This window comes from Neolamprologus multifasciatus, chromosome 9, assembly GCF_963576455.1.
Source record: "Neolamprologus multifasciatus chromosome 9, fNeoMul1.2, whole genome shotgun sequence".
In the NCBI taxonomy this organism is placed as follows: Eukaryota; Metazoa; Chordata; class Actinopteri; order Cichliformes; family Cichlidae; genus Neolamprologus; species Neolamprologus multifasciatus.
The window spans coordinates 23,913,322-23,938,081 of NC_140447.1; the positions used below are offsets into that span (position 1 = coordinate 23,913,322).

At 38.7% G+C, this 24,760-nt stretch overlaps 1 protein-coding gene across 4 annotated transcripts in view; it reads left to right on the top strand.

Moving 5' to 3' along the window:
* The window catches only part of LOC146511610 (RNA-binding Raly-like protein), a 123,501-nt gene that overhangs the window by 29,543 nt on the left and 69,198 nt on the right, over positions 1-24,760 (top strand). For all 4 annotated transcript variants that reach the window (XM_085173526.1, XM_085173522.1, XM_085173523.1 and 1 more), the window contains one exon: positions 21,629-21,902. In XM_085173526.1, the coding sequence (XP_085029652.1) occupies positions 21,647-21,902 (256 nt within the window). In that variant the 5' untranslated portion in view covers positions 21,629-21,646. The remainder of the gene's footprint in view (positions 1-21,628; positions 21,903-24,760) is intronic.

Genomic DNA, 24,760 nt, shown 5'->3' on the forward strand with positions numbered 1-24,760 from the left:
CTGGAACCACATCCTTTGGAGAGTTTAGAGCAAAGTGGAAATGTTTGGCCGTAATGCACAGCACAACATTTGGAGAAAACTAAACACAGCATATTACCACAAACATGTTATACCAATGAAAAAAAAAACAACAAAATTCATCCAAGTTCTTTTATGTTATCACTGCTGATAAGCAGTGTTGGGGAGTAACGGAATACATGTACCGCCGTTACGTATTTAAAATACAAAATATGAGTAACTGTATTCCGTTACAGTTACCGTTTAAAAGGTGGTATTTAGAATAGAGTTACTTTGTTGATATAAATGGATTACACGGCTTCATATTGTTTCATATTGTGGCGGGTCAGGCCTGTTTGGGTTTTGTTTGACAGCTACGTTCTGTTGTTCCAGGCGGCAGCGTTACGGTTGCCATGGTTACAGGATGACGCTCTCTCTCTGCGTGTTTCCTGGGTGAGAGAGGCCTTTTTGTTGTTGTTGTGCTAAGCTAATAGGCAGAATGCTACAGGTATAGCTCTAAAGAATGTAGCATCATGGGCAGTGTAGTGCGTGCTGCAGGGAGAATGGACTGCCATACACGTTATGTGTCTGTGAGCGAGGGAGGGAGAAAAAGGATAAGTACGAGCTGTCATCGAGCAGAAACGGGAGCTGGAAGCATGTAAATATAATAATAACCACTGCAGCCAAGAAGAGTGCCTGACGAGCCCAGTTGTAAGTAAGCTATTAAGACTCGACTGTACACCGTGTTCGTGTTTTCCTCCAAAAACAATAAGTTCCTTTGGAGCAGCCGTTCAACGCCTCTCTCTGTCTCTCGCAAGCAAAGTTGACCCAGACAACAAAGTAAAGCTATTTTTCAGCTACGAGCCCGACACAGAACCTGACGTATTAGCCAGAGGTCCCTTTACTACGGTTCGGAGCTGCGGACCTTCAGTAACAGTAATAAATCACAGCAATAGTGCATTCATGTAGTTGTAAACAGCATGATCATATATTAAGTAATCCAAAGTATTCAGAATACGTTACTCTCATTGAGTAACGTAACGGAATACGTTACAGAATACATTTCGGGGCATGTATTCTGTATTCTGTAATGGAATACATTTTAAAAGTAACCTTCCCAACACTGCTGATAAGTGGCTCCAATAGTTATCAAATATATGCATTATTTCAGACATTGCAACAGAGTTTAATATGGCATGTGTTGTTGTTCATCTGAGGTTGTATTTACTTAATTTTAAGACTTGATAAGAACATTTTTAGTATGTCGTAATATATAAAACCTTAGATTTGACAGAGGGCGCACTGCCATGACTTCACCTTGACTACTCATACATATTGTCAGTGACTATCTTTTTTAAAATTCATATAGAATGAGTATTGGCATACATGGCTATACCATTTAAAAAATCCGGTTACTGTAAGAATTTACCTTGTATTGATCTCACATTACATAAGTGTTAAAGGCAACATTATGCTGGAGTAACACACTTTTCTGAATCCATAAAAATCTTTTTAGTGAAATGAATAGCCATTATGCTTATTTGCCCACTTTCATTTACAATACAAAGACACTGACATGAATACCATTTTACATCTGAACAAAGAGAGTCTTGATACTGAGGTGTTAACACGTTTGTGTGTTTTAACTTCTGGTCCTTTTTTATGCAAACCTTCCATTACAAGAGGCCTTTATTGGCAAACTCAATAGCTAAAATGAAAAACAAAAGCACATAAAAGTTTAAAATATCTGGGCTACAAACAAGGTCAACAGGGGAAAAAAAACATATCCAAAATACAACTGGATAACACATCTGAAGCCACCCTTCCTTTATTTCTTTCCCCTAATTGGCTGGTGTGTTTTGAAACATATAAAGCTAAGTAAGGGGATTTGAAGAGTTCTCGAACCAAGGTATAACAATAAAGGCTGCATAATTTATCAACAGCCAGGCAGCGCTGCTTTTGTACTTAATATTGTGCAAGCAATTCATCCCAGAGAGAAGTTAAATCTATTAGAACGGGACTCTGTGGAACCATTGGAAGAGTAAAAAAAAAAAAGCACATAACAATGAAAACTATTTAGAAAAATGCTTAAGAGTCCATACTGTATGTCAAGCCTTAGGGTGAATGGGAGCTGCAACTGTAGTCTGCTGCTTACAAATCTGTTACAACTCTCACAACTGCCATAAAATCAATACCCTGGCATTTGGCCAACACGTATGCTGCCCTAGTTTGAGGGAATAGGGTAAGACTTGGAAATGGGACCCCACATGCAGAAATTGAGCAAGTGTCCTTCACTGCATCTTGAACAAGCAGGAGTTGTGGCCTCTTTAGGGAACTTCCCACCTGACGTGAGATTATTTTTAACATTTATTTTGCTTGTCTATCCTCCATGCACGGACTAGTTTCCCATCTGATATGATGGCACAGCAAATCTTTAAACTTCAAATGATTTTTATAAAAGGAAGCCAAGTCCAACACACCGTCAAGGTTTCTGATGCAATCTAACACTTATAACTTGCTTACCTTTTCTAATATGCTCACTGCCCTGTTTTGAGAGACCAGGCTATGACCTGGAAAGAGGCATCTCTTCTAGAGAGTGAGCAGGTCTTCTTCACCCCTTCTTAAGTTGGAAATATGACCTCTTTACAACTTCAACCTCTTTAGAGATTTTCCCACATGACAACAAACTAAGCCATTTAGATGGAACTGTCCTACATAAGGACGTCCAGGGGATTGTTTCTATTTGTTTTACATCCCTTTTTCATCCATTCTACCTTAGCCAAACCTGTGGACCTGTCAACATGAAAAAGTTGGTGTTTGATTGAGTAGCTTGCCTACAAATAAGCCTAAAAAACTCTGTTTTTCATTTTACTGCAACCATTTATATTTGTTAGGTAATTTGAGTAGTGGTAGTTTTGGTGTACAGTGGTGTGCAGTTAACACAATGGGCACATTTGTTACACATGCAAACATTTTTTGTCATGTATATTAATTCACAACAAGCACAGAATAAATACTGCAAATGAAGAAGCAAAATAGAAGCTCGAATAAAGGATGTGACAAGTGTGATGTTTAATATTAAAAATAAAAAAGCTGTGCAGTTGTCTGGTGGTAGGAAGGGCTTAGAACAGATAATAGATAAAGTAAAGCTGCAGGAGGAGGGTTGTTTTCAAGTTCTTGTGATTTTATGTGTGTGTTTGTGCCTACTACTGCTACTACTGGAGCTTTAAGCTATTAATTATGACTGTGTTAAGCCAGCAGAAAGCTGCAGTGTGACCCAAGTGTCATCAGGTAAATTCTGTTTACCAGTGACTATTCATAACTCTGTAGCAATTGCTAATTTAGCAGCATAGGTTTTTTACTGCACTGTGAGAAAACGTGCCAGCAACTGAAATAAAAGCAGGCAAACAAAACCAATCATAGAGGAAGGTAAACATTTTTGTTATCTTTGTAATCTTATTAAAATAAAAGTGACATTTAAGTATTTTTCATCATATTCTCTTTCATTGCTTGTCTATTACACCTGAATGCTCTTTCATCAATGTGCTTCTGGGTGAGTCATTAGTAGAAGGAGAAAGTTATTACATGCCTTCTGTATATAAATGTCGCCTTTGTTATTATAATGCTCATAACCAAGATTTACCATTGCCAAGTGTGTTGAGGGGAAAAAGCACTTACAGTTATTGCTTCATAACCCAAATTATTATTATCAGTGAAGACTGCTGACAACCAGGCAGGATAGCAGAATTGATGCTCACACTTTATTTTGGACGACAGTCGACATCTTTTAGGTGGTAATCTGAACTGACAGTGGTGTCAAAAGCAGCATAGCCATATTTACAGCAATGCACAGCTGTTTTTATAACTTCGACAATATTGTTTTTGTGTTTCCAAGCTTTAATCATTCTAAATCATTCTTTTCTCTTGTTGGATTGCAGACAAAGTACCAGTTTGTGAGGAAGGCTAGAACCAAAATTAATTTTCACAATATACCAAATTTAGATAAAGCAAAGTACCTTTTTTTATTCATTCCCTAAGAGTCATTAGAAATTATTACAATTATTACATTTTGTTACAGGAAAGTTGCTGTTGTGAGTGGTAGACTTGAAAACATGTGACATGTAACTAACTTGGAAGACAGAGAATAAAACATATCTCAGGCCAGTTGTATTTTAAAATTAAGAGGTGCATAAATAATCAGCAGAGATTTTATATATCTTACTTGTAAAACCAAGAAAAGCAGTTCTAATATTTGCTTTCATAATATCACACCCATTCATCTCACTTCAAAGTAGCTTTTCTCTTCTTTGTGATTCAATAATTTTCTCACCAAAAATTAACTGAAGAACTCTCTGTAAGCCACGTGCCCAGGAGAGAACAGCAGATAGACACAACTAGTGGTTATCCAGCGAGCACAAGGGCATTTAGCAGCAAAAAGGACAGAAATGTCACTCAGCACTTGGACGAGGATAAAACAGGGATAAAAGGCTGCAAACATGTCTCCTAATGCATACAAATGGTGGACCATTTCTGATGAGATTTTTAGCCTTGCTAATAGGTTCAGAAAAAGTAATTCCATCTTTGGCTAAAAATATGTTCAAGTACACTTTTAAACAGTGTTTCATCCTCATTCAATGAGCTTGCTAAAATGATTCCTTCCTTAAAAAATTGCAATGCAGATTTTTAACTTCTATTTATTGAATTTCATATTTAAATTCTTTATACATAGCACCCATTGAGTGTAAATACTGATTTTATTTTTTGATGTCACTGATTTGGGAATCTATCGACTATCGTTTGATGATTCATGCTATGTCTCAAATCTTGGCCGGACTTTTTTACAGTTGTATTTCCTGACCCATTGGTGAATAGTTCTGCTAGCATGAAAGTGGTTGCAAAGATGTTGGGGGTTAGCAAGTTGCCACAGCCACTAGCAGTTGGTGTGGAAGATGCTAACTTGTCTGCAAACACTTGCACACTACTTCCCAAGTGAAATGGAAATGGAAGTTCAACGCAAACCAGAAACAGAAACTGTTCACATCGAAAGTAAAAGTTTGCCAGGAAGTCACTCGGCTTGTGACTGAGGTCTAAGTGAGTTCACAATGACACAATGACAAGTATGGCCACATGCATTGCACTACATGCCCCAGTGTGGCGTGGCTTACTTTTTACCCACAGTGATAACAACTTTGGCATTTTAATGGCAATGATAGAAACTACCATACAACTTTATCTAGCGTAAGGGAGGTACAATAACAGTTGTCATGATAACTCAAATTAACGCTAGCAAGTTAAGATCAGCTGATTTTTTTTTTCCATTAGCCACTAACATTATGTGTTGTGACTAATACATGTGGCTAATAAATGTTGCAACAAACATGGTCAAACGATGCAGCAACTTCTCATTTTTGCTTTCAGACAAAAACTACCATGGAATACAACCTTTATATTCTGTATTTATATAGTGCAACTTCACAACAAGCATTGTAGGTAAACCTACTCAACTGCACATTAATGCAAATATTTAATCAGCCAGTCACATGGCGCTAGCTCAGTGCATTTAAGCATGCAAACATGGTCAAGAGGACCTGCTGAAGTTCAAATTTAGCATCAGAATGGGAAAGAGAAATTATTTTAGTGAATCGGAATATGACATGAATGTTGGTACCAAAAAAGCTGGTCTGTGGATTTCTGAAACTACTGATGGGATTTACCAATAAATGATCCAAAAACAGAGAAAATATCCAGTGAGTGGCAGTTCTCTAAATAAAAATTCCCTGCTGATGTCAGAGGTAAGAGGAAAATGGCTGCTTTAAGCAGCGGTAACTACAGCAGAAAAAAAAATGCTAGATGCTGCTCCTGTCAACAAAGAATAGGTAACTGAAGGCTAGAATTCCAAAGGGCAAGTTTGATGCACACAACATGAAAGCGTGTATCCATCTTGCTTCATATCAATGTTTGAAGTTGGCTGTCTTGGTGAGCATCATTTAAAATCCACAGACTACCTGAAGTTTTTTGCTGATCATGCCCTTTCCCCTGATTTCTTGAACATGTCAATGAGGTCACTCAAAAGACCTCTATAACCACCAGATCTCAATGCAATAGAGCACTTCTGGGATGTGTGGAATTGCAGATTCACATCATAAATGTCTAGCTGACAAACCTACCACAACTGTATGATGCTGTCATGTTAATATGGATCAAAATCTCAGAGCAATGCTTTTTAGCACCTTTTTTGAATCTCTGCCAGTTCTGAAGGCAAACAGGGTTCAACCAGTGAGTATATATCACTGTATAAGTTTTGAACCCTGCAATATTCAAGAGACAATTTAGTCTATGATTGCAAGGTTGCATTTTAGGAAACACTTCATACAATAAAAACACTTCTCAAACACAACTGGTTAAAACTACTTGGATTATAACTACACAAACCTAAACCAGCTTTTGTTGCCTACACATTCTGCATGTTTATATGCAGATATCTTTACATAGAGATTATACAGACACTAAAGATTCCAAGATTTTATCTTATTGGTAAAGAAGTGCTACTGAGTTTATTCTTTTTTCCCCTTACATTAAGTCCATTACAGATATGGAGTTTACTGAGCTGCACTCACATGTGTTCAGTCCTTAATAAAGCTTTCCGGACAAATCAGTTGAAGAGTTAGACCATCATTCAGCCTGGGCTGAATGATAAATCTCATATGGTCAACAGATTATTTAGAGATTATTAAAAATTCTTGCCAGCAGGCAGGTTTTCTAACGGTGACTTTTATGGAAACCAAGCTGTATCTAAGCTAAAGCACTGTTTGCCACATGCTACATTTTATGAAGCACACCAGTCAGTCGGTGGTGCAGTCAGAAAGAGAGGCAGAGAATGAAGGAGGGGTGCAGTGCAGTAGGTATCAGGGATTTAACTGGAGAAGGAGCAAAGGTGATTGAGAGAAAAACATCAGGTCTGTCAATGCTGTACTTTGCGCTCCTCTGAGAAATGTGAGGCAGTAAACACTAAGCCGCCTGCAGCTCTGTCATACATGTTATTAGGTTAGCTAAGGAAACCCAGGCCTAATCCCCTTCAGCTCTGCAAGGCAAAGTAGGGAATTATCGCACGGTGATTATCACATGACAGTGTTTATAGTTTTTCTAAAGTATATCGAGAACTTTGCAACCAGGGAAATAATAACAGCGTGTGATAAGTAGGAGTTTGATTTTTAGGGTGATTCACTTTATCCTGATTACAGGATTGTAAAAAACACTTCAGGTGGCAAAAAATGAAAGCACATTGGGAAACCTATTATTGTGTAATACTTGTTATTACTCTCCCACCACCACAAATTAACAGGATTCACTCTTCCATGAAAAAGCTGTTTATCTATGTGGTTTAAGTGCCCCGGGCTTGGTGTTGCGAGGCAAAAAAGGACCCCATCTGTCATCCATTTCCCCTCAATTCTTTGATCATTTTGTGACCTCTTCCGCCCTTTTGTAGCACAGCATTTTATTCGTATGACGATTCATCCGGCACTCTATCGGCAGTAATAATGCAATGTGATAGACATTGTTTAGGGCGTACGAGTTGTCTCTCACAGCAACAAACAAGTGACGAAAGGGATGATGTGATAAAGCATGAGAAGATGACAGAGAGCACAATATCAAAGGTTTAGCAGTTTAATTCACCTTAACTTATGCAAGCGTTTTCTAAGTATAAAGTGTTATATTTTCTTAGCATGGGTAAGATTCCATGCATCAACATTTTTCTCAGTGTGCACTGATTTCTGCTTTTATTTTTTAATCCACTAATATATATTTTTTTGCAGAAGTCATGTAAGTAACCTTTGCTCTGTCTGAATATGGCGATGGATTCCATTTTGACAGTGGGAAATATTTGTCCCATGGGCCGATGACAGTTGTCAGTAGCTGAAAAACAGCCCTAGTGGTGTTTCCATTTAAAGGTGGCCCATCTCCCTCAAAGCAACGTTCCCCTCATAAGAACTTATGCCATTTCAGCGTCTCAGTTCATGTATTGCTGCTAAGAGGATGTGAGCGTTCATCCACAGCTAGAATGTCATTATGTGGCCAGGCTTTTGCACAGTGCTTTAAGGCTTACATGTCATCCAGTGTGCTGCTAAAAGGATCTGAAGTCTTTCAGTCACTACAAGTGCTTCAAAGGCTGTTTTACATGTAATTATTTCTAACGGGAGTGATACTTTGCTTAGATATAAATAAATCCTTAGACGGGAGTTTTTAAACCTTTTAGTAACATCTGAACCTTTATTGTGACAGCAGTCACTCTGAGCGAGTATAGGTGTCATTTTACCCCATGCATGACTGATGTCTTACTTTGAAAAGAAACTCTTCAAATGCATATGGCATTGCTGCTTTTTGAAGCGAGCTACTAAGATGGTAGTTTTTTTTATGTCTATTTTTGTGTATTGTTTATTTTGTCTGATGCAAGTGAAGTTTCTCACGCTCGTCGGCGTTGTGCATAAAGGCGTATGGTGCATTTTATTTCATTAATGCAAGAGGAGAAGAAGTGTTGAGGGCAGCAGACAGACTCCATAAGCCTCCTCTGCTACACGAAAGACAGAATATGCTGTCAAACTGTCAAAACGTATACTTCGAGGCCTGTGATCGTCTTGCTGTGTGAGGCTCTCCGTTGCTTTTATGTCTGCGGCGTTTGCGTACAAGTGTGTGACTGACTTTATGCACGTGAGTCTGTGTATGCCCATGTCCTCGTGTTTGCGTACTATTTGGGGGTACACACATTTGAGAAAGCATGCATGATTGTGTGTGCATATTCAATATGTCTCCCTCTCTTTGAAAGCCCTTACACTCTGATCCATTTTGCTGAAGTGTGTGGCTCTTACACTGCGCATCAGTAGACGTGATAAATGGAAATATGCCGGAGCAAGACGAGAAAAGAAACTGCTACACCTCATGAAGCATGATGACGGCTTCATTGCCCGGGGAGGCCCTTAAGGGTTCCCTTGGGCTCCAAGTAACAAATGTTTTAAAAATCTGCATCTGTGGCTTCAGTCACTGGCTGGGGTAATTGAGCTGTCTGTTTCGGAGTAGAAAGAATTAAAAGCAAATTACTACCTACTGAAACTGTGTTTGCATTGCCCATTTGTAAGAGACATTAATCTCTAAGTAAGGTATCACTGCCTTTATCTTATTGTCTTTGCAGTTCTTCTTTATTCTCAATTGTTTAGATAGCCAGTGAACTCTTAAAGACTATAGCTGTCAGCAAACACTGAGACGGTTTTAATTGTGCTTTACTGTTATGGTACAAATGCAGTACAGGCTTGTGGGGGTGTGATGAAGTGTCTAATTACAGATGGAGAGGGTGGGAGCCAATTTCAGTGGCGACACCACATGCAGCCAGCCAATTAAATATAGATGTTGAAGATTCAGTTTTCCCAATACATATCATTTGCTTTCTGTTTTTGTTTATGTTTGCTTGTTTTTGCTTTTGTCTGTGTTTACATGAGTGTTCTCTTTTCTATTTTCTTCTGCCATACACTCCTTTGCATTGCATTTAAATTCATTACAGGCATTAGTGAGTCTATGAAATGCATCATGTCAGTTGTAGTAGAAATGTGGCTTTTTGGGGACTCCTGGATTATCTAGGTTCAGATTTAAATTCAGTATCTACTAAGTGTCCTTTGATTGAGAGGGGGGGGGGGGGTGTCATTCACAAGAGGCCTCTCACTAAATGAGGCTACTTTGATGTGCATATTTTAGAATGACTTTGCAAATCATCTTTGCAAAAATGCACAACGGTCCACATTTCTCAGGGCAGTGTTCCTAGATTTTGAACACTGGTTTATAGAAACCTGATGGTGAATATACAAACATGTGATTTTCTAAACTCATTGTGAATATGTCTTCTGTTTCTGTGTGACGATCTTTGCATAACTTTGTTTGAAAGGATGATTCATGATAACTGCAATAAAGCATTGTATAGGAAAACAGCGTTAATGTTGCAGAGTGCATATTGCTCTGATGGAGAGCAATTTCATCAGAACTCACTGCACAGTGAGCTTCAATTTCCATGTATGAAACCCAAGTGGCAACCTCCAAGCCTTAAGTGGCCACTTCAGACGTTCTCCAAAAACAAGTCAATCCCAGCAGACTCCCGTGTTAAAATGACTAAATTTACCAGAGAAAAGATGTGTGTTCACAGCCGGCTACAAAACTAGCTAATTTACCCCTTCAGAAATCCTGCACAGGAGCTGGTGTTATATATAACTCGTCTTTTTTAACTTTGGCAGCATTGCAACTTGTTGTGTAACTTGTGTGAGCTTTTGAAGCATTTCTTTTATAGAATTATTTGATAAAAAATCTGGTGTGCTATGTGGTACAGACATCTTTGGAAGTCTAAACTCATCCTCAATAGTCTTTCTGATATTCATGTTCAAACATGGCCTCCAATTTCAAAGTGAAAAAAGCATGCTGAAAGTGGGTCGATGGTTCATCTTCCAATATATATCTTGGAAAGTGTTTGATATATTTCACAGCAGTCATTATATATTTCCAAATTTTGGACCATGACATTTTTAAGGAAATCAAAGATGACTGAGCAGAAGGCCCACGCTGATTTGATATTAAATGACCCACCACTTCAACATGTTGGTGACCTATGTGCTATGCAATGGGGCTTCACAAACCATCGTGTGACATTTTTTGTGGCTACCTCTGTTTTTAATAAGCAGTCTGACAAAAACACATTTTTAATGTAATGTTACAAATCACAAACCCTTAAAGAGCTTTACAATCTACAGTATTAGTGAAAGAACTACCTCTCAGTTCACTAGCTTTTATACTGACTAATACTATTATGCAATGATCATGGGGGGCTTACAGAAAAGTAGGCACGGATGTGACACCGACAAAAGACATATTTTGTCACAAAATGCACAAAACAGTGGCCTTTCATATGAGCAACTCATATGAACAGTTTGTTTTAAGGTGGGATGAGTCATCAAGACGTTATGGCATTAAACCATTTTTCTCATATTTACATTTTTTTTTATATGCATCAATTAGACACATGAGTGATTTTGTCTCGTCATTTGAAAGAAGCCTGCAAGGATGCAGTAATGAAATATTCTAGCTCTTACACCCAGGTTTTCTCTCCATTCTTCCATACTGTTACTGGGAATATTTCATTATTTTCACGATTCTGCCGCACAAAGACGAACTAGGAAGCCTGTGTGAGAATGATGCAGTTGACACATGCGGTGTTAATTAGTAGGGGAATATTGATTTAACAGGCGCAGGTAGAGAGACTGTAGAAGTCCCTAATGAACATTTCCCTAAAGATGTGTCATTCAACAAGATTTTCATCCCAACTATTTCTTGAGATTTCTCTGATGCACAAGGTAGTAAAAAGATAACATAGATCTACTGTAAGCTCTTCAATGACTGCGATGAACTTCTGGAATTACTAATAATTCCCTATTTTAGCTAAATGTCTGACTACGTTTGACTGATCTCAAGAAGCTGTAATTACCAAATGTCTGCAGCCAGAAGCTTTGCATTTCACACAGGCGAGGGACAGACTTTGTCTCAATTAGCTTCCGGCATTATCTCCTCTCCCTTTCTCTACACCTCACACCTCAGTGGCACTGACAAGGATGTTTGTACCTGCTATACACAGCGGCACTATCAGTTCAATCCTTGGCATGACTTTGAAGATTAGTCACCGAACCGTGAAGAAGCTTTTGAAGTGTTGGGGGGTTCTTTGAAGTTTGCGATACAAGTTTTTTTTTCTTACTTTCTCACTTTACCTTGTCAATGAGTTACACAAAGTTTCTGCTACCTTTGAACATTTAGCCTGGCAATGAGAGGATGGTGCTGGCGCAGGCATAAACATGACAACTATGAAGATTTGTATCATCAAAGTCCATGAGGAGTGTTTCAAACTGTCTTCAGTGTACATATCCTACAGGTCCCTTCACGCTGAACTGTCAGGGTTATTCTCACTGATTAGTATCTCCTTCTTTGGGAGACCACAGGAAATGGAACAATGTGACAACTTGCTCAGGCTGTATTTACTCATGTTCTCATTTCGTGCATGTTAAAAGGTCCGATTTAACAAACAACTAGTTTAGCAAACTTTGGTTGTACCAATAGTTTTGAAATATTTATTCCTGTCATGCGTACAGTGATAAGTGACTAGAATAAACTTTGCATCCATTCTGCACTTGGCAGGCAGAGAGATTATGAATAAAAATGAAATTAACATTGGAAACAGTGAAGACATAAAACCTGCCCGTTGAAGCTTGATGAACACATAAAGGAAACACATGGCCAGATTTTCTTGGCCCAGTCCCCACGTCTAGGCTGAATGTCTCTGGCTGCTTACCTCAATACGAAACTAATGAATTTCCGGTGATTTGATTGATTGTGTTGCTTGCGGTGTGAACGTACGGTTGAGCCAGCTGCACTTCACAGCCGATAGAGAGCAGGACTTTGCCTCTCAGTGCCTCCAAACCATCACACTCTGGTTACCGCCAGCAGAAATATGTAAACAAATCCAAGGCAGGGCAACAGCCAAGCATCTTCTTTATGCAACCGTTTCAGCACCAGGCGGTGCTATAGGGAAAGGCAGATGATACCAGAAAGGACCTGACACATAGGTCATAGCTAGATTGCAGATGGCTGACCAGCAGCTCTGTAACACCACCGGAGAAGAGGCGATGCCAAATATATCTTCCTTATCACCCTTTGGAGTTTGGCTCAAGAACAGAGGACACTGTATATTCAAATGCAAAGCCAACAATGATAGCAAAGTGCATAAAAGGTGAAAAATTTGCTTATTCTGATGACATTATACAGATAATATCCCTTCCTTTCTGCATAGTAATTCTGTAAATGAAACCCGTGAATTTTAAGGTCATTTAAATTCTCCTGAGCTGTTGCCAAGCCTTTGAAGCTCAGAAATTGCCTGTCATCCTCTTACAATACCGACTATTGAGCTAGTGCAGTGCATAGGGACGCCTATAAATAAGAAATATCCTTCTGCAAACTGTTAATTGTAGCAAGTCAAGAACAAGATTCAGTGAACTACTCTCTTTCAGACAAAACATACTGCTTTATGGCTACATGACTGCAGTACTAAAACCCAGGCTGCACTTGACTGTTTGGTTTGATTGTATTTTCATTACAGTCAAACCAAACACCTTTAAAAACTTAAGATTAATTCTGCTAATGAAGAGTTGGGACTTTGTTTTACTTCTCCTGCGGAGTAGATGTTAACAAATGCTAATTTGCCCCATTAAAAATTTGTCCCAGCTGCAGCTACAACCTGGAGAGCTAATGATGACACATCCAGATTTAATGAGGGAAACAGAACGGTCATCGGGCCAAATAGGTTAGATCCACCAAATCAAAGAGTAGCTTTACAATATTTGAGCATTTTTACACTCTCTGGGTTAATGTCAGTTGGAATTTTATTAGCTTACCCTTATGAATTTTAATGCAGTATAGCAATAGTTAAAATGCAGTTGCACATGAAAAGATAATTAGCAAAGCACAACCAACACAATAGTCGTTAAGTGGCAATGTGTCTTCTGGAAGTGCTAAAGTGAAATGCAGATTTGAACAGATTCCACGGTTTCTCTGGCAGCCCTTTCAGTACCCGTTAGTGTAAACCAGAAACAATCGTCTTTCTTAAATTAACATTGGATAATATCGTGGTTGCCTGTAGTGGTGAATTCACAGAGGAGCATCTCCAGAGCCTGCAGTTTCCCGCAGCTCTGCTGATTTTTATGTCATCCTCCAGTTGCAGGTTTTATGAGCCACAGCTTTATTGTTTTGGTTCGCTTTCACATGTCTCATAGGAGACAGCGTTCTCATTTGAAAAATCTACTGTACAATACCTGTTTCATATCAACAGCAAACATGCAAAGTTTGAGACAACAAAGAGCCGCATATTTCATTTGGTAAAGGAAAAAGTAGGAAATGTAAAAGGACAATACATATTGTACCCATTGTTTCCCCAAAGCTGTGTGTACGGACAACTGTTTGTCTGAATTTCTTAAAGTTGATAATAAATTTAATTCAGCTCATTTCCATGTTTGTCCAAAAGTGGACAAAAGTCAGAGAACAGTTCTAGAAAGTTTAAATGAATTAAACTGAGTTCTGGTGTTCACTGTGCTGAGGGTGGTTTGATATATGAAACTGTCTTCTCTATTTTTTTAGAGTAGGTGAATTTATTGTAACAATAACAACTGCTATAGTTCCCCATGGCATGAATATTGGTCGTTGCATCACACAGTGGTACCCTAAATGATGATGCCCAGAGGATATAGGGATCCAGCCCACATTAAGTAAAGTGTGGCATTGCTAATAACCTCATTTTTTTAATCACTAAATGCAACTAGTGCAAATATTTCCTGAGTTTGAATGCCACTTTATTAAAATCACTCAGAGCAGAAAGTTTATTTAAGCTTATTTTAATGTTTGCTCCCTGCTTAACGTACTTGGTGTACTTACGTACTGCACTGCTGTCTTTCTATTTCTGTTATGTAAAGCTTAACACTCCACTGCACCTAACAGATTTTTGCTTGTGAAATTTCCATTCACAAGCACATCAGACTTGATGAATTCCTCTGGTTTGTAAACAATAATGTATGTATGTATATGCAAGTAGTTAGTTCCACCTGTGATTGATTTCTTTTGTTATTTTGCTTCTTGTACTAAAGTGAATGATTTTGGCTCTTTCCCACCCCTTCTGAAACGTCTTGATTTTTGATGTTATTTTTCTGCTTGCCCAATTTGAGGAGGTGGAAACATCCAACTGCACTGTGGATAGAAAGCTTTTAGATATCCCGTGGAGCTATGTTCCATAGTGGAGAGGAAACTTTCAAAACAATCATGCAGAGTGGGTTTTATATCACCTCGATGCTATTCTTACCAATCAGATTGGATTAAGAGCAGACAGAGATTGATCTATGCTGCGCTCGAGAGCTCACTGTGTTTGACCAGATTAGTTTTAACTCTGTGCAGCTGTATACTACCATGGAAAGAAATGAAATCTTGTCAGTGCAATTGAGGTGTTCCCCTGTCAGTCACAAACAGCAGACTCCCCCTGGATAATAAGAAATTCCACTTGTATATCATCCAATGTTTGCTATGCCCCGGCACACGGGAGTTTTTCCCATCACATTTTACCCATCACTCTCGTGCAGGTGAATGAGAGCCAACTGAGAAATGACTCCATTTGCATGTTAGCTAATTGTATCGTTCCTTCAGGCTTTCTAATAGTCAATGAATTTTCTGAGAACAGAGTTCAGGGGAATAAAAATGGTTGGCTCTGCCAAATAGCCACTATTTGTAGTGAAATGAGGTTTGCTGCAGGTAAGAGGAAAAGGGGCCCAATGTGAAGGGCTGTGGTATTGAAGTTAGACAAGATGTATGAGGTGCATAGTCTTTCTTCCAAGGCTATAACCACCCAAGTAAGAAAGAAATGCTCAAGCATAAATTGAACAAAAAAGTAATAAAAATTAGTAAGCACAGTCTGCTTTTAATTTTAAATAGCATGCTGTGCCACATAAATTACACACAGGAGTATTGTATCATTACTGTCATTGCTTGTACTTAAAACTCATTTCACAAGTAATAGCAAACTAGAGGAAAAGTTAAGTCATTTATTAAACACTGGTTGCATAACAGACGTCATTATTGATGATATTTTGTCCATGAGCAGAGAGCTAATGGATGCACTTCATCCATTAGAAAGGGATTCAATTAAGAGCTGTAATTTTTAGGCCATGTCTTGGGACTATAATGCCTATTTAACGTATTAGGAGGTGGTGAACGTAAGAAAAACAACAACGATCCTTTTAGCTCTGCTTTGGTCTCCACCACCTTCTCAGTGTCATGACAAACAGGTTTTGTCTCTGCGTTTTAAGCTTAATATTCTTTATTATTTAGATTCAGGAAACAGTTTATTCTTTCTTGTTATTAGTTCAAGCTTAATTTTGAGTCCTGCTTTTCTGTACCTTCAGGGATTTTCAGTTTCTTTTGAATTCTGCAACTCAATGCAACAATGTTACATTTCCTGGTTGATTTATCTTTATGCTCCTAGTTTAGTCTTCTGGGATCCCTAGCCTTCAGCTCTCTATCATTAGAAACCTAGCTCCTCTTTGTGTCTATAGTTTGTTATTTGTGTCTTGCTGTTCATATTTTATTAGTGTCATACTGTGTTTCTGACCCTCTTCCCCAACTGCACCACCTGAAAGAGGTTCATCTTTTGTGTCTGAAATAGACATGACATTGAGGGCGAAATCTGGTTGATGGGGTTAAGACAAGGCTACAGTAGTGGTTTTTTTTTTACATCATCCTCCAATTTTAGTTGAAAAGCAAAGGGAAGCTTTGAAGATGAGATTATAATGATTAGAATGATTTAGCAGCCTCTGAAAACAGTAATTAAATATTTAAAACCATAAATCCCATTCATGGTTTAGGTTAGCAGTCAAAAACATCTCTTACCTTAAGAGATGTTGCTCTCTTACCCCATGCAATTAACTGCTCAGAGAACAAAAAAACAATGACTTGTGATAGTCATAAACAGTGAGGTTGTGTAAATGTCCCATTGAACAAAATTTATCTCACATTTATAGCACTTCAAACACCCTTTGCCAGCAAAATTAGAATGGCTCCTCCTCCTCCTTTTTATAGGTCCTCTTTGCAGTGGTGTAGCAGAGTTGAAGCTGAGGCCGGCACTGTGTACCTTGACTCATAAAGCCAAAGGGCAGCAGCTGATTGAAAATGTGGAGAGAATTAGCTTTATGGCTTCCTATCTTGGAGACTAGAGTCCTTTTTTTAAGATGCAAATAGAATAGTGGAAAGTGCTGTATAGCATTAAATGTGTTTACGGCCTTTATTCTGTTCATATTAAATTTAATTTCCGTAACTGTTCCTTCACCTTTAAATCAGGCGAAATGTTGGGAGTGCTGTTTCTCTTTGGATCACAATCGTTTCAGCCTCTGACCACACTTCACAAGTGCACATATTTATGGCTGGCTGCACGACTGAGATACTCTGCGGCCTGTAATACAAATAGAGCTGTTGATTTACAAATAGGATTTTTTTCACAGTTGTTGCTGTTGCTTTCACGGGCAGAAAGACACATTTTAAGTCAAGATATAAATGGAAGAAATCTTTGAAGCAATTATTCTAACTTTGCAGTACACGGTGGCAACGCTTTTGGAAAAGGTGTATCGGGTTACCTTACTCTGTTCTGTTTCAGCGAGCAGCTTCTTCGGCCTTTCCTCAGCCCGTCGAGCTGCCTAGGCAACAATCAGAGCAGAGAGGCTGAGGCATCGTGAAGAGAAATGTACAGTGGTGGAGTTGTAGGAAATTACAAAAGGAATCAATTCAATGAGTTCCCTCCACGAAAAAAAAAATGTCTATAAATCAGGCAGGTGGCCAGAGCCAAACAACAACCTTTTAAGAGCCTGTCTACCGAGGCACAATGCATTACAGAGCAAGAGAGAGCTCAGTAATATGGCTACTTCTGCACAAAACCCTTTCTTTTTTCACTCAACCGCTAACCCAACACAGCAGTTCTGTCAACTACATAACCTTGATGCTTTTTCTACTGACCTTATTTGTATGTCTTTATCATTGCCATGATATCGGGCTTCTCTTACAAAACATATTAGAGGCAAAGCATGCTGCGCTTTTCTGTAATGCCAGAACATCAAAGTGTTTTTTTCCCCAAAGGAGACGTCCACCTTTTGAAAAATGTGGCACTTATTCTGACACGACCACGCCGGCATGAAAGTGAAAATGAAGACTTATCAGTCTTCACCTCTTAACTGTCAAAAGGCAGTACAGTTGAAGCTGTAATCATTTTTAAAGAGTGGGCTTTGAACACCAGGTCGTTACGTTTCCTCTAAAAGCAGTTTGCAGAGCACGTTTCTGTGTTTTTTTGATAACAAATATCAGGTCCTCTAAAACAATTCTTTTTCCAATTACATTCCTGGTTGAATATCACTTCCTGCGCTCTTTTCCCATGTTTCTCCCTGTGACGCTATCACCTCAGAGGACAAGAAGCTTAATGGAGGTTGTAAATATACTAAAAAGCAAGGTCAGCAGGAAAACCACTGATGGAATAAATTAGTGTCCCGTTCTAAAGAAAACAACAGAGAAGACAACATGAAATATAACAGTAAGAAGAGGTAAAGTGGTCCGAAGGCCAGTATCCACTCCTGATTTATTAAACTAGAGAGGCAACCTAACCCTTCCCCACTGATGTGTCATGTTCCCTGTGACCTGTCCATGAACATCCATATGGCAGGAGTGTCAGACTGGGGTATTGAACTAGCATTAGGTGGTCGCTGTGGTGCTCGTTTGAGTTAAGACATGCATATCTGTGTGCCTGCACCACATCAATTTTCAGTGTCTGCCACTGATAAATGACGAGGCCACTTGAGGACTGGTGAGCAGGAGTTTATTCCCACATGTGGCAACGTGCAAAAACAGCACATCCATGCAACACTGCAAACCCGAGCTGCTGTGCAACCACAGTAGGTGCAAATAGTCAAAGAAATAACATGAGACGTTAGGTGATAACACATAAAACATGTGTTGCCAAGTGAAAGAGTAGCGGTAGTGTGTGTTGCCTGATCCCAGACTCAGGTGTAATGGATGCATGACACAAAATTTTTCCTCTGTAAATCGCACGGCTGTTCCACTTTCCTGGTTGACTGGGCAGCTTTCTTCTTTATCTACTGTGGGTTCAGTGTGTGAATTGCATCCTTTTCAGAATTATTCTCCTGCCACATACAGCCAATTGCCAAACAAAGTTATTATGGGACAGCACATCACAATAAAACTACACTGTGTAATTGTGCAGAGATTGACGCCACGCAGTGGGCAATCAAAGCTGCCGCGCCGTAGGAGTCTACAGCCGTTTGCATTGGAAATTATGTTTGGTAAAGGGAAAGAGACTGCCAGTCAGAAATGTGTACGTGTGTGCGCTTGTGTGTTCGTGCACGATATTCCAAGAACATCAGCGTTACCTTGGTTACTAATCCTATTTACTGAGGATTGGATCCATTATTCAGGTTCTTCGTCTCAAAGCTGAATAGTTGTTATCACAGTGTGTCAGGGACAGAGACTCAGAGCAGGCAAATATTAAATATTCAGTGTTTTCTTCACAATATTTCACAGTATTTAATGGACTAACTGTAATCCGTTTTGGAACATAAACTGTAATGAAAACCGGGATTTTTCCAGCTATAAAAAAACAAAACGACATGCTTGCAGTGAAAAGAAAATCAAAGGAAAAACTGGTGGAAAAATTTGGGGGGGATCAATTTACCTATCTGCTGTTTGATAACCGTAATTAAACATACAACAATGATCGCTCAATAGTGCATCCTTTCATTGGGTAGGCATAATTGCCCCGATGCTGCGACCAATCAGCTTTCATGAAAACTAACATTCAAGCCATGAAAAGGTCATTTAGGAATAATTGCAGAGGAGGCCTACAAAAGCTGAGGCTAATGTACGTTGATAACTTGACAGCACAGAAAAGTCTGAATAAAACTGTAACACGAATTACAGCCCACGCTTTATGTGATCAGTGAAATGGCACACAAAGCATTAGGGATGCAACAATATGGGTATTGAGATAGCAAAGCTTTTTCACTGACAGCTACTGTATTTGGTTTCTCACAAAGCGGAGAGAACTGCTGTGACATTCACATATTGTTGCTTCTTCTTATGCGCCTCACAATCATCCAGTGGTAGCATTTCAACCATGCAAAATGTGGCTTAGGTAAACAGTTGACTGGCCAGTGACATTGTACTTTACATACAGAGAAGGAAACCTTCAACAACAACAACAACAGCCTTTTCAATAAAAAGGTGCATTAAAAAAGTAGAACCCAACTAGGAAAAAGGGTAAAACTTTAAAAGTTAGTAAGCTTTAAGAAAATGATATGTTGCTATCAAACAAGTCATTTAGGTTTATCATTTACTAAAAACTAGCTATAATTTGAATTTAATACGATAACATTGGTACATATAATAACACACAGCACCTGTGCCACAACAACAGTAAGGCCAATCTCACTCCCTTCTTGCGTGTTATTGACTAATTACACACAGTCTAAGTCCATGTAGTTACAGCGGTTATAAGAGACAGCCAATTTGTGTTTATAGATGATCTATGTAGTATTTATTAACCATTTGCAGAGCTTAGAAACATCAATCCAGCTCCACCTGTCAGAATGAATGTGGAATGGGTAAAGATCATGCATTCAGACTGATTCAGGCCCGGCTCCAATTCCTATCCTGTCATCTCCCAGCGCTCTCTGCCCTGATCCACTCAGAGTGGCTTATTTCGTCCAACATAACCTGTGTTCCTCATTCAAAATTGCTCATCCTTCCAAAATTACACCGAAAGATCTAAAATTGAATTAAACAACATGTAGATAGTTCTGTAAAAGTTGACATGGTTGCCTTTACTTCACATTTATGAAAGAATTGGAAAGTTGCCCTACTTTTTTGAGTCAAACGTGAACTACTTATAGTCACTTAACTCTAAATATTAACAGAGGCCGTCATTCATCAGTTACAGAACAATTATTATTAAAAGATGTGTAAGCATTAAATAATGGTACAATTTCATTAACAGTAAAAGCTTTATTTTTATTAAAAATGAATTTTCCATTCATTAACTACGGTTAGTATAAAGTACTACTGGAAAAACAATTATCCTGCGTTTCATGGAGCTCCAGTGTGTAACACAAGTAAATAAATGTCAAATGATTCAAGTTAAATTGAAGTAATTTTAAGTGTATGTAAAATATCTGTTTCAAAATCTCCTTTCCAGAAGTCTGACTTTTACTTCATCTTTTTTTCTATCTAGTTATATTTGATGTCACATTTCATGACAGTGGATTTGTCACCAGCCAATCACATGCCCCCAGCTGGGTCAGTAAAACATCCATTCACAGCAATGCTGTCAGTTGCTGGAGGAACCACAGAGAGACTCTGTGTGTGTTTTTTACTCTTTAAAGTAGTTGTCTGACTGAGAAACAGCTTTAAAAAACCATGATGCCATGTTAGCCAAGGTCACAAACCAGCACACCGAGCTGGCTGGGTAAGTAAGTAAGAAGCACATGTATGTGATGAAGAAGCAATGATCATCATTCAGAATTGGTTAAATTTAGTGTTGTTGCGAGTCCTAAAAGAATACTGTGCTATCACTTTTTTTCCAACTAAGCAGCTCAATCTTTAGATCTGTAAAGAAAGGTCAGTTGTTAAACCGTTATTTGAGGTATAGACATCTTTTTTGTTTCCTTTTTTTTTAAACTTGCAGTATTTTTGATTTCTCTAAGCAGCAGTTAGGTTACTGGTGACAACTCTGCAATCATGAAATGACTTCTTTAAGAGTATTATTAGATATTTTACTGATTCTGAATTAGTTCCTGAAGTTCTTCGACAACGGTTCCATTTATAATTGTGCTTATTTATTTGACTATCTGTGTCATTATGTTATATTTAAAAAATTAATATTAAACACTTCCTTTGGAGCAGAATTAGCTGGAGTTGGCCTGCCCGTCCTCTAAAGCTTTCCCCCTCCCCTCCCCCTCTGTCTGTGTCCCAGGAGGGCAACTGGAGGAGAATGACTGGTAAAACTCAGACCAGCAACGTGACCAACAAGAATGACCCTCGTTCCCTCAACTCCAGAGTCTTTATTGGCAACCTCAACACAGCCATCGTCAAGAAGACCGACATAGAGGTCATCTTCGCCAAGTATGGCAAGATAGTGGGTTGCTCTGTGCACAAGGGTTACGCCTTTGTACAATACATGAACGAAAGGAACGCCCGAGCAGCGGTGGCGGGGGAAAACGCCCGTATCATTGCTGGACAGCCTCTTGGTGAGTCTTTGCTTTGTTTTTGTTTTGTTCTTTTCCTCTTTGCTCTCAGGTATCTATCGTTTGCTATGCAGATTTTATTAGTATGAAAGCCCAGTGAAATATAGCCTATACTGTACTTCACGAACACTTTCCTCTTGAAATACAGAGGCTTGATCTTTGCGGGAGGAATGAATTGTCTCTCTCGGGAACAAAAAGTGCCTTAGGCATCTTTCAGACTTTTAGTTTAGAGCCTCTCTTGGCTCCTAAATGCTGAAATGTCTGTGTTTGTTGTCATGCTGTTTTTGAGAAAATCCCTGCTGAATCATTTAACTGATCCACTAGTGGATGTAAGCACAGTTTGATTTTAACATTTACTAAACATCAACTTGCAGAAAATGTGTCAAAGTTCTTGTGACATACTATTTAGAGCGGAATGGAATTTATTATGTGGCATGGGATGCACCTCCAATATGCTGTGCAAGCACTGCTACTCTACTGTGCGTGCACTTTTTGTGTTTTATGTTGTTGTTTGTGAGTGAGTGGCAGGCAAAATGTTTAAGCAATCAAAAGACGTGAGTCAAAAGTTAACTTTTTAGACAAATGGAAACAAATTAGAAAAATACCGAAAAATCATTGTTATACGGTTTTGTGTGTCTTCACTCCAGAAGCAAACAAAGCTACAATTTAAGTTTAAGTGTTGAATTAAGTTTTGTCTCTGAAGGGCATTGTCTGGGGCCTTATCTTGTTAAAACATCTTTGCGAAGCCGAGGGATGAATTGCAAAGATACAGCGGAGCACATTCCTAGACACTACTGCTATCAAACATAATTTTAAAATGATCATGACCAGATAATGCTGTGCATGCAGGCAGGCGAGCAAGAGACCTTTTGATTAAATTCTCTGCAGCAAGTTTAGTGTTTCAACTAGGGAGCCTGGGCACTGCAGTGAGTGCAATGTGCAAGTTTTACTGAGTGTTAGTCATAATGCAATAACAGTAAAAAGAAATTAAACCTTCTTTCAGTTCTAAGGACCAAATAAACCATTTGGTCCTTAGCACATCTTAAAATTAACTAAATGCAATCTCAGATGAATTCCAAAACATGGTATATTACACTGTGTCATTATTTATATAACAAAAGTCAAACCAAATGCAGAAGCAGTTTGCAGAAAGCAAAATACATTCTTACAGCTTCCGTAAGAGACTTTAAGAGACTAAGTAGCAGTCAGGTGCTGCTAATCAATGCATTTGATAATTACATCAGGAAGTGTGAGCACCTTATAAATGCAGACGTTTTAGTGGTTTGCTGGTCTGGAGCATTCCAGTGTGGGTTAAAACATTACCAAAGAGGAAAGACACCAGAAACGATCTTAAAGAAAGAATCGTTGGTGCCAGTCTGGTAAGGGAAGTGTTGCAGGACAATTTGCAAACAATTAGAAATGCTTCATTCTGCAGTGAGAAAGAATACTCACATGTGGAAAACATACCAATTACCAATCTTCCAGTGAATGTACCACCCCAAGGTCAGACTGTGCAGTCCTCAGACTGCTCAATGAGCTACATTTCAGGCTCTACAGGCCTCACTTAGCATGTTAAATGCTGAAGTTTATGACAGCACAATTAGCAAAAGATGGAGAAAGTATTGCTCATTTCAAAGGGCTGCCAGGAGAAAGCCTGTTCTACTCTTGTGTCTAGAAAGAAAATAGCAGCATGGCTTAGGTTTGAAAAGTTGCAGCTGAATCGACTTTCTTGATGAATATCTTTTGGACAAAGTGGTGTTTGCCAAACATGATGCTGTCCATTATGGCCAAACACCAAATACTGCATTTCAGCACAAACACATCATACTAAGTGTTAAGCACAGTAATGGAGAGGTGATGATTCGGCTTGTTTTATATATCAAAGTAATGTGAGGCCATCTAACCAACAGCCAAAGTTTGTACAAAATTGGGACAAATTAACAGGACAATGATCTCTCTCCTTCACTCAGACTCAGTGCATTGTGCAGCTAATAACAATGAACTAAAAATGACTGGACAGGTATGGTGTGGCTGGAAGGGTTTCCAGGAGAAAGCCTCTTCTCTATAAAATGAGATATTTGTCATTTAGGCTCTTATTTCATTGCAAAGAAACACGAGGCTCCCTACGGAAAGATTGAAGAGGTACGATAATAACTGAACCCATAAAAGAAAATAGATACAAAGCCAAGACATGGACATAATAGTGGACAATAAGGTAGACCTACAGGATCACTTTGGATACCTTGCAGTTTTGTGTCTTTATGATGTTGTATCATAAAGACACAAAACTTTTGGTTCCACCAGGATTATTCTGTGACTATGGAGTAGAGAAGGACACAGCTTGATTGTCAGCTTGGACTTGAAAGTGGTCTTTCTAATCTTTTTGAAAAGGGAACATTTAATGAAAGAAAATGCAGAGCTCATTTAAAAGTTGTCTCTTCTGCATCAACCAGACAAGTTATTGATCTGCCTCCTTTCGACACAGCTTATATCTACCAAAACACCAGTAGTCTGACAATGGTAGTCTGACTTGACTCTCACACCCTCCTATAAAAGTCTATACATGTGGTTCTTTCAGCTGCTTTTCTCTTGTTAAGATGTTGAGCTGTTCATGAAAGTGTTTCCTCTTTGCCAATTATTGGATATTTCCCCTGCACGCTTAACAAATGAGATGTTCCTCCTGAAAACTGATTGTGTGATTGGAGCTTTCTAAAACAAATAATAATAATAAGAAGAAGATGATTTTTTTTTTTTGAATTATACTATTTCTCTATCAAGATAAAACATCAGTATCGAGCATTGGTGATCTCTCGTTGACTGGTTAATGGGAGCTAATGTGTTTTTGCTCTTTAGGATGTGCA